General features: G+C 38.8%; 1 protein-coding gene across 1 annotated transcript; it reads right to left on the bottom strand.

The window, feature by feature from the left end:
• Positions 1-492: 492 nt before the first annotated feature.
• adora2ab (adenosine A2a receptor b) lies at positions 493-9,485 on the bottom strand. The gene is made up of 5 exons (XM_057819270.1): positions 9,139-9,485; positions 7,523-7,889; positions 4,748-4,879; positions 3,403-3,506; positions 493-1,586 (listed from the first exon to the last, which is right to left on the bottom strand). The coding sequence occupies exons 2-5, from the start codon at positions 7,822-7,824 to the stop codon at positions 730-732; spliced, it is 1,395 nt and encodes a 464-aa protein (XP_057675253.1). The 5' UTR covers positions 7,825-7,889; positions 9,139-9,485; the 3' UTR covers positions 493-729.
• Positions 9,486-10,603: the final 1,118 nt, after the last annotated feature.

Below are 10,603 nucleotides of genomic sequence, written 5' to 3'. Positions count from 1 at the left end.
CTGTGCCCTACGTTTTACTAGGGCAAGAAATGCAACCTTCGCCTTCCAACTGGGCCCCCTCCAGAACTAAGTTCCCTACCCAGTCAATAGTGTGGTGGATAAGCACCAATGGATGAAGTAGTGGTTAGCCAAGAAGCAGCAAGTTAAACAACCTGCACTTACGTGTCAGATAGGATCCGGTTCTCCTGCCCCAGCTGCTTACACAAATTTAGCACCGATTCACCTAAATTACTTGGACAGCTCCATTCCAGATAACAGCCCAACTGGGACCTTCCATCTAGTTGGTGGTTTGTGATGGTATCCCAGCCGCTATGGGACTAGATCCGGACCACACGGACAGTGACTTCAGTTTTTCTGATGCACTACTTGGACCACTGGTCGCCATCTGTGCCTGTGGAATTTGAGCCTGTGGACAAAACCTAGCCCTTGTTGGTGTATCTGAAGTTGTTTTACAGTATATACTGTTTTCAGTTCCTTGAAGGATGGGGTTAAGTTGTAGCATATCATCTTCTACATAATTGGGTTAATATTGGTCAGCAACCTTTGATGTGACCTTTGTACTATTTTTCATGTGATATGAACAAAAGTTTTGAGACGCACACGATTTCGGTGAAATAAAGATAGTTCAGACACAGTCGGGGTACGTAAATTTTTTGGACAAAAAAAACACAGAACATATTAGAAATATGCATGATTAACGTTAAGCTGACAAAATGACTATATCTTTTGTTATGACACTTCTGTTAATTCTATAGCGCGGTTATGGCAGTAGGAGAGACCTTGAACATTGACAAAGAAAATACAGTTTCCATTCTCTCTCTCTTCCACTTTTTTGGTCCCTTCAGGATATGTGCACTGCTGCTGTTGCACTGTTAGGTTTCCAGTGGGTATACAACTGTTTGGTAGACCGTCCAACGTCGACGCCCACTGATTGGAGTCAAGGATGTAACTGTTCACCGTAGTGCCGCACGATGAATCGTCTTTACTGATGTGTGAGGAAGTCCGCTTGATACTGCTGCTCCTTGCGTCTCGGCCATCGGCGCTCCCGACCCGGACACCGTGGCCGTCTCGCTGGCCGAGAATGTGTTGGCGTAGAATCCTCCGAAAAGTCTGTCGGAACTCCCGGATGCGATAGGCGTAAATGAAGGGGTTAACTACGGAGTTGGCGTGGGACAAGATGATGGCGATGTTCATCACCCAGATGTGCGGACGCTGGCAGCTGTCGCACAAGTAGTTGAAACAGTTGATGATGTGCACGGGGAGCCAACAAAAGGCAAAAAGGCCCACGATGATAGCAAGGGATTTGGCGGCGTGCACCTCCTTCTGGAAAGTAGAGCGAAACGAGGATGATGGTTTTTCTGCAGCAGAGGGCGCAGGACTGATCTTTTTCAGGCCCATCAGGCGGAGCTGTCGCCGGGCAGCCATAAAGATATGAACGTAGACCACCAGCATCACCGCTAGGGGCAGCATCACGCAGCCAAAGAAGTTGAAATAAATCATGTAGTCCATCGTAACAACTCCCTCGAAGAGGCACTCGGTCAAGCCTTCGGGACAGGTGCTGGAGGCAGTGGAGGTGGACTTCAATCCTATGCAAACAGGATGAGAAGTCATTAAATCAATTCAGAAATGTATTAATACAATCCAGGCTTTTGTAAAAGTGTGATAGTTCAATCTTTGAAAGGAACGTAATAGTTAACATACACAGCAGTAATTGATCTGCAGGGTGATAAAACACTCAAATCATGCACACTTATGGTTTGGTTAAAATGTTTCTTATTGTTGAATCCAGGGGGGAAAGTTGGTTGGAACGGTCCGGAACGCCGTTCCAGTATAAAATTCAGGCGAAACGGTGCTTTGATCCCGAAAATATGACGGCAACTGTCAAACCTCCATGTTAAAAAAAATACTGCCATGCTGCTACACGCAAGAGAAAAACACTCTACTAACGTCAGTTTTTTACATACACAAGTGTTAACAACAAGCCTAATAAAGTGCTTGTGTAGCGTCATCCGTTTCCACCGATACTGATCATTTATTTATTCCACGGACAGCACACTTCTTCCAGCGTGTGTATGTGATGAATCCGACGAGAGACTGCCATGGCTAGTTAGCGCTTATTGGTTCAAATGCACATGTTTCTGTTACAACAACAACAACAAAAGAACAAGATTGTTGAATTAATGCGATAAAAAAGGGGCAATGCAACAGAAAATTGATCAGATCTTTAAGAGAAAGGAACGAGTTGAAGAGGCTTTTTTTATTTTTATTTTGTTTTATTTTGTTTTATTTTATCATCTTCCATGTTGTAATGCCTGACCCCCAAAATAAAGAACCGAAAATTCAGTTGTTGTTTTTTTTTAATTTGAAAGCTTTATGAGGTCGTTAAACATAATAAAATAATTTACAAATAACATTTTTTTTAATTAATTGATATACAGTATATGTTCTCTAATTTGTGTCACAAATGATACATTAAGCATTACATGCAGTTCTCGTGGTAAAACAAATATAACCGATGTGAGATTGTGCACAATAAGGTTTCCTTATAATATAAAAAACTCAATGTTTGCGTTATCTTCAAAATATTTTCCATTTCACTGTGCATAATGTAAGTCATTTGTTCTTATTTTTGTTAATGTATGTTACTTTTTTTTTAAATATATAAGTCAATGTTTATCTATTGTCTTAATTTTTAATGTACTGTACATTCTATGTTGTTAAGAAGTTCAAATTGAAATAAAAATTAGGAAATGGAGGTCAGGGTTACTGTGTGGTATTTTTGTTAACTGTTATTTTGCACATCATTGAAAATGTTTTGAATGAAAATCAGTTTCTCATGCATGCCATGTTAGATTAAGTGTTATACACTAGCCTAACCTGTAGTGTTTTACAGGTATAACTGCCAAAAGCAGTTTTAGGGGGTTTAAAAAAAAAAAAAAAAAATCTGATTCCGTGGTGACCTTTATGTCAGGGAGTTCTGGCAAGACATTCTAACCACTTTCACCCCTGGTTGTATCAATGCCAAGAGGCAGAACTTACTGGAAAATGAACAATCATGGTAATGAGTGGTGAAGGTATGCTCAAGAAACATAAATGTTCTTGTCTGCTCAATTATTGGTATTGGAGTCTTTGACTTAATATAGTAGGCCTGATAGTGTCAATGGAAATGAAACAAACTGCAAGGTTTGTTTATACATTTAAGTCATTTTTTTACAACAAGTATTCCTTCATGGTTATTTAGAGGCAACACTATCTGATTGTTCTCACTGTTTTTTTTTTTCATATTTGTGGATGACTCACATTATCAACAGATGTTCGCGGCCAGCTCAGATTTCCCTCATCCTTATTATATTCAGTGAACCGTGATTTTCGTGGTGCAAAATTGGAAAAAAAAACACTTACTTTTGTTCCAGCCCAGCATTGGTGTCAGGCCAATGCCTATTGAGAGGAGCCAGCAAAATGCAATGATGCCCTTTGCCCTGTGGCCTGTTACCAAGCTGTTGTACCTATAAAAAGAAAAAGAAAATCTTGTCGTTAGAGAATACAAAATTTGAAGTTATTTTGAGGCCATTCTTCATAAAGACCTGTGAGTAAATTCAACCCGCAAAGTTAGATTTTCTGTGTCTTTGTTTTGTTGTATGTCCAATTATGAGTTTCAAATATAATGTTTTCCAGTTATGGACTCAGGGGATCTGGGTTTGAATCTTGGTTTAGAACCTCCTGTGTGGATTTTGTGTTGGTTCTCCACAGTTACTCTAGTATCCTCCCACGCGACCTGCTGGTCTTTAGTCCCGGATGCAAAGCAAAAACCAAGCCGTTATGCAACTGCTTATGCAAACGAGTCACCTGCCAAAGCTTATGTTAGTTGAAATATCCTCTCAGGCTAGAAGAATATACTGTACCTCGAGGTAAAAACAAAAGCTTTAATGAAGCACGTTTAAAAAACATGAGTTGATGGTGTAATTTTGGCAAATTATAATGTTCAGTTCAGTATCACGCCAAGGGTTGATTTATACAGATTAATTTTTTTGTCTCAGCTTTGTCACACATATACACAAACTTTAGTTCATTTGCCAATAGAGGTCTGCTTGAAGTCTTACTTTGCATGCTTTGATTTTGAGCAAATCAATACTTCTTCCATCATGTCAAGCCAGGATTATTTGTCTTTTGCGGGCTGCATTTCAAGAGAATGAGAGCGGCCGCTTTGATTGGCGGAGAATTGAGTTGGTTGTGTCCGTGGGCCGTGGCAACAAAAGTGCAAACCGCCCTCTTTTAAGTGTGATGCCACCTAAATCTTTAGTGGCTTTGATTGCCCGACAGCCATTTATCTTAAAATGACTCTCCTGAAAAATGTCAAAAATCGAGTTTACCCCAGTGTAGTTCTCGGTGGATAAAATATTGACATTAAATAACAACATAACTTTTAAAGAGTGAAAGTGTTGCCATCTCTCTGATGGGCATCATGCCTATCTATTAAATTATTGTAGATATTGCCTATTTGCACCTGCCAATATCTAAAAAAACAACACAAACAATCAAAATTATACCCTAAATGTAATCGTAATAACCGCCTATGCAGCTGTGGTTGAGTTTTTAAAAGCACCGAGCTAAAGGAAATAGAGTTATATTTTTTTAGACACAATAATTAGCAAAAAAAGCATACAAATCATCACACTAAGCCATCAACTTTAACTTGAATACCCGTGAGTCGAGCCGAAATTCACAACAAATCACTCTTCTGTCTTACCTGAGTGGGTTCTTGATGGCGATGTATCGATCTACTGCGATTGCCAGCAGGCTAAAGATGGAGCTCTGTGTCAACACCAGTACGAAGCAAGCGATGAAGAGACATCCGTGAAAGTCAGCACAAAAGCCAGTGCTGGTGTCAGAATTCATGTAAAATAAAATAAAAATAGTAGGATACAAATTATGATTGTATAAAAATGCTACCTACTGATAAGCTAATTGGAAAGCCTGTTAGAACATGTATAAATTTAAATTATAAATGCAAAAAACATGTTTTTCGGCCAACACCTGACAGATTTACACTGAGGCAGTAAAAAAGGAGGTACAGTATATGACAAACTTTCAACTTATTTCTCAACCATGCTGCTTCTTATATAACACAGATTTCTTTGTTTACTAGGGGCATGGTGGTGGAATGGTTAGCAAGACGCCATAGTTCAGAGATCAAGGTTTCAGTGGATTTTGCATCGATGCCTACGCAGGTGTTCTCCGAGTACTCCGGTTTCCTCCCACATCCATACGCGTAGTTTAAGGCCTCCCTGGAGGCCGAAAAGTGTCATTGCATGTAAATGTCTTTCCTATATAAGATTAAGAGTTTTCCGGTAAATATCATTTATAAAAGATGTAAAGCAATAAAACAAACAACAAAAATGAATGAAAAAAAAAACTTATAATGTGTCAAAATTATTTTTCAAACACAACATGTGGCTAGCACCATTTGCTTTGCTTAGCAAAAACCACCTGAGGACCGAAGAGGCAAGATGGACATACGTAATGTTTTCCAAACCTAAGCTTTCAAAAGCAACAACAACTACTAAGCAAGAACCAAGGACTGAAAATGTGGACCATAAAACGCCAGACAACACTGCTAAAATGGTGAGCGGAGTTTACATTTGCCCCCCTAAAGCCCCACTAAAGATGCTAATTGTACAACAGAGCCACCAACATTGTCTTGCCAATGTAGATACCCCAGTCAAAAATTGTATCCCCTGGCCGTGGGAGTGCACACACACACACATTAGTTATGAGTTATGTCGACTTTACACATCGACATTTAGAACTGGATGAACTTTGTCTGTTTTTTTGTTGACTAAAACTAGACGAAGACGAACACGTTTTGAAATGACGAAAATATGCATAACAAAAACAACATTGCATAAAAAGAAATAATGCAGAGTCTAAGGCCCCTATTTAAGCCTTGATTACAGTGCCTCGTTGAAGACTGGAATGCCTTTTAGTTTTTCCTCTGGGTACTGCCACTCCCTTTCGCAGTCCAGAAACATACATATTAGGTACCTTGAAGCTCTAAATTGTCCTTGGATATACGTACAAAAATGTGAGTGTGAATCAGTGGTGTTACCAGGATACCAGGTGTGGGTGGGCATTAGTCTTACCTGGGGGCCAAAAAAAAAAAGCTACAATGCTCAAGTAGGTCGAAATCCAGCGTAGGGCTACTGCAGCTTAAAACATGTTTGTTTTCTCCTTAAGATAGCTCTTGTTGTGATTTGGTCCAAACAAATAAAAGTTGATTTGATTTGATTTGACTTAGAACACATCCATAACTGAACAGTATGGACATGCAGGTGACAATGTTTTTTTTAGGTAACCTATTGTAGTTCCTCGGTTTTATTATTATTATAGATTGTTCAGCAGCCCTTTTGAGCTCAATCTGACCCCCTTAGAATGCTTCAAAATGCACCACAATCGGCAGGCAGGTCAAGACAGGTGCAATTTTTTATACCGTGAAAAGACAAATTCCAAATGCACTATGTAGCGCCCCCTAGCAGTCATTTTTTGTCCCGCCGACGCTTTGAGCCCTACTTTGACCCCCCTCAGAATGCTTCAAAACTCACCAACACTCACCAGCCAGGTGAACACTGGTGAAAACTTTGATACAATGTAAAAAAAATAAATAAATAAAAATAAAAATAGAATTAAAAAAAATAAAAATATGCGTAAATATGTGTAACGCCCCCTAGGAACAAAACCAACATTACATTTGATGTTTTTTTTTTTTTTTTTTTTAGGTGAAAGAGGAGGTAACAACACAACACAAAGAGGAGGTAAAAACCACAAAAACTCAGAACACAGTAGTACTATATGAATGGGATACCATACGCGGTGTCCAGACCGCCGTAAGTACTACATCCAGTTTTCTTTGGGCGGGCACAGCGTGTCTGTGGGTGGGCCCCCCCCCCCGGTAACGCCCCTGATGTGAATTATTGTTGCCGTCCTTCGTGATTGACTGGCGCTCAGTCCCGGTTGTTCTCTACTATTAGACATTATCGCTTGAAACTGACTAATTGCCGATCATGAGTTTTTGGCCTTTTTCTCTACTTACCAAAGACGTCCAAATTACATATATGCTGCTTTCACCAGCCTATAACTTAATACATTACATTTGCCTTGTTAGATTCAGTAAAACCGGCAGCCAAAAGTCTTAAGCTTTTCATGATAGTAGTTCAAACTTTGCTACCAAAGGTGTGCGCTACCTTGACCTGAATTCATCATGCAATTATAGAACGGAACAGATGCGACAAATAGAAATAACATCCCAGAAATTAGACCAATAGTAAGTCTATTCTCAAGTAAAACAAGGGCAAAATTTGAAACAGTAAATGAAACAATAATGCTTAATATGCTTACAACACACTGATCTCAGTAATTATAACAACTACTGTATATATTCAGCGTGATTTCTATTTCAAGTGATTTCTATTTTTATTTTTGTGTCATGTACATCTATCCAAGTCAACGGGAAGTGTTTCAGTTGTACCTGATAGAAATGGCAAACGGAATGGCCAGCAGGCCCACAGCAATGTCAGCCGCCGCCAGTGACACCACGAACAAGTTGGTGATGCTCTGTAGGTTGGAGTTAAGACACACGGCCCAGCATACCAGGATGTTCCCGGCCACAGCCAGACAGGCAATCACGAGCTCCAGGCCAATATAGACCAGCTGGTCATTCTTCAGCATGGTTCGATCTGCTGTCCTCTTTTGCTCCTTGCTTTGCATCCCACAGCTACATTTGTGGAAAAGGCGGGAAGCGACCACCCAAGTCGTCAGTGCTTGTGACATTCAGCCATACCTCATGACGCAGTCTCTGTCCAGGATGTTTTGGCTGCCAATTTAAGGGCGGTGATCTGGTGAGGGAAGCATAGAGAACACAGTCTGAGCTTCTGTACAATTATCAGGTTTGCCCACTGAAACACAAACACACTCACACATTTAAAAGCCATCGATCTCGACATGACAAGGGGAACAGTTTGCTTCTCACGCCGGGCCGGAGCAGACAATACACCTTTTTTATTCTGAGAACATGTTTCCTGAAACCACAGTACACACGTACAGTACCAATCCAGACCCTTCCCCTTTACTGATAGTAACACAATAAAAAAAAAAAAATGGCAGTATGTAAAGGTTCTTGTGCTATTATTGTACTAGAGCAGTATCTGCTCAAACAGCGCTTTTGTCCCAATGCTACAAGCCCGAGATGAACTCCAATTCCTTGAATTGAAGTGAGACTGAGACATGTTTCCAAATCGTGAGGTTATAATCAATATCATATTTTTGCTAAATTGTTTTTTTTATTTTAAGCATAATAATAGGGCCAAATGAAGGGATTTTAACATAGTAGACTGAAGAAAAAAGAATACTTCAGAATAAACTCATAAGCATGTGAAAAATGGTAATTTATGAATTATGAGAATCGGTAATTTATGAAAAAATGTAACATTTCAAAAATTAAGATAGAATATTGTTTAAAAACAAACAAAAAAAAAACAATAGTACCCTTGTGAGGATAAGCGGATCGGAAGATTAATGAATGAATATTATAATAAAAGGAATCACTTATTTACAAAAATAAAAACATGTAATCAGAAAGTAACACTTTACATTATATCTTTCGAGTAACATGTAGTCATGAATATTTCAAGAAAATAGTTTTACGATTATAGTTATAGAGTTTAGATAATAGTTTGGTTTTTTTTAGTTTAGATTTACTTGAGTGTTTAAATAGCCATTTATATATAAAACGTCTAAACATAACTCGTCAAATTTTTTCATTCCTCAGAAATATAAATATACTGGTAGATTTTCCACTCCTTAAGTTTATGAGTAAAGTTACATTTTTCTGACAACACCCAGAAAAAAAAAAAAAAAAAATTAAGTTAAAGCTTTTAATTTTAACCAAAAAAAAAGTGATAACATTACAGGAAAAATTTACCTTTTTCAAGTAATGAAACATACTCACTTAAAGTATTTAAATGAGTCATTGCATTTATTACAATAGTTTTTTATATAATACCAAATATGAGCGTTCGAATGAAACTATAAAGTACTAATTCTACAACATAGTAATTTCTTGACATGCACATGAACACTTCTTACCTGTGTTGAGAGGTAGCTGCATCCTTTCCGCACGTTTTCCATTCATTGTTGTCGTTTCACTGCCTCGTGCACATGTAAACCCTGCATTGATCCTGACTGACATGTAGATTGGACCAAAGTCCTACTTTTCCTTTTGTTCTCGCCTTAGAATCCTGCTCAGAGCCTAAAGGAATTGCAAAAATTCTTTATCCAGCTGGTGTGGAACAAAACAATGGGAGGGGAAAAACCCTAAAGAAGTCGTGACATTCTAATCATATTAATGTCAATTAAAATTTTGTGGATTCCCTTCACCGAGTGTGATGTTCATAAGCTACAACTAAAACTGTAGTGACCAGGACACAGCTGTCTTGTTTGTCCTTCTTCCAGATGGCTGACATAGACCAAAACTCACACACACATACATGCATGATGGTGAGTAGGAAATGATAAGGACATCCTGCATATCCTGATAATGGGGATCTGCCTCTGGCTGCCAATCGATATCGCTACTCACAGAGCAACAATAAAGCTGCATATGTTTGTGTACTGTCACCAAGTGAAACAAACATGACCTCAAATGTCAAATACTTATTTTAAAGTAAGATGAAGCTTGGTAGAAGTTTCCTTTTCAGACACTGTAAGCTTGGCCTTTATTTAACAAGATAACATAAATCTATTCAGTTGCCCGTTCTTGTGTAAAAAGTAATTAAATAATGAAGTGAGGCTAATCACACTTTCTAGAAAGCTGAGTTAATTTTTACTGATTATACTCAAGCCTGATGATCTGCAGAACTTGTCAATAAAGAAATCACATAAGTAAGTAGGCGTTCACCTGACCTGTGGGTCAGGTGAATGCCTTCCAGGCCATTTGGGGGCCCTAAGCAAAATAAAGCAAAGGGGCCCTATTTTTGGCCCACCATTTCGTCACAGTGTACTGTGAAACCCATACATGCAATCAAACCCATACGTCCATATTTTGTATATTAATCAGATTTTGTTGCACTGCATACTTCAAACTTCTCACCCCAAATGATTGTCAGTACTTAAAGTAGATAGCGCCAAACCTTTTTCTAAAAGAGGAAAGAAAGAAGTTAAGGAAGAACTTTTATTTTTTTAAAGCTTGTAATCAAATATCAAAACTCACAAAAGTCAAATAAAGCACACTGTAGTAAACAAAATAGAATATAAATTAAACAATTGCCAGATTGGATTTCCCTTGTGGTCAGGGGCCCTAAGCAGCTGCATAGTCTGCGTATAGGCTGGGCCGGCCCTGCTGTGGGTAGCGCTCCGGGAGTATCATGTACTGGAATCCGTGTTTGCGCGGATTCGTTTCCGTTGAAGGTTGAACTTTGTCACAGACACTGTTCATAACCTTTAGGGGCATAATATTTAAGCACAAATGCACAAATAGAGGAAAAATGACATCTATAACAGACTTCAAATGTGAAAAGCACTCAACGATTCCATGTATTTCCAGGAGAATATT

The sequence above is a fragment of the Corythoichthys intestinalis genome, chromosome 17, assembly GCF_030265065.1.
Source record: "Corythoichthys intestinalis isolate RoL2023-P3 chromosome 17, ASM3026506v1, whole genome shotgun sequence".
In the NCBI taxonomy this organism is placed as follows: domain Eukaryota; kingdom Metazoa; phylum Chordata; class Actinopteri; order Syngnathiformes; family Syngnathidae; genus Corythoichthys; species Corythoichthys intestinalis.
This window is presented reverse-complemented; position numbering and strand designations above follow the sequence as displayed.

Bases quoted from the DNA above. Each gene is read 5' to 3' on its own strand.
- adora2ab (XM_057819270.1), bottom strand. From the start codon at position 7,824: ATGTCACAAGCACTGACGACTTGGGTGGTCGCTTCCCGCCTTTTCCAC. The intron at 3,507-4,747 runs GTAAGACAGAAG...TTCTTTTTATAG, and splicing joins GCCATCAAGAACCCACTCAG to GTACAACAGCTTGGTAACAG. The intron at 1,587-3,402 runs GTAAGTGTTTTT...CTGTTTGCATAG, and splicing joins AATGCTGGGCTGGAACAAAA to GATTGAAGTCCACCTCCACT.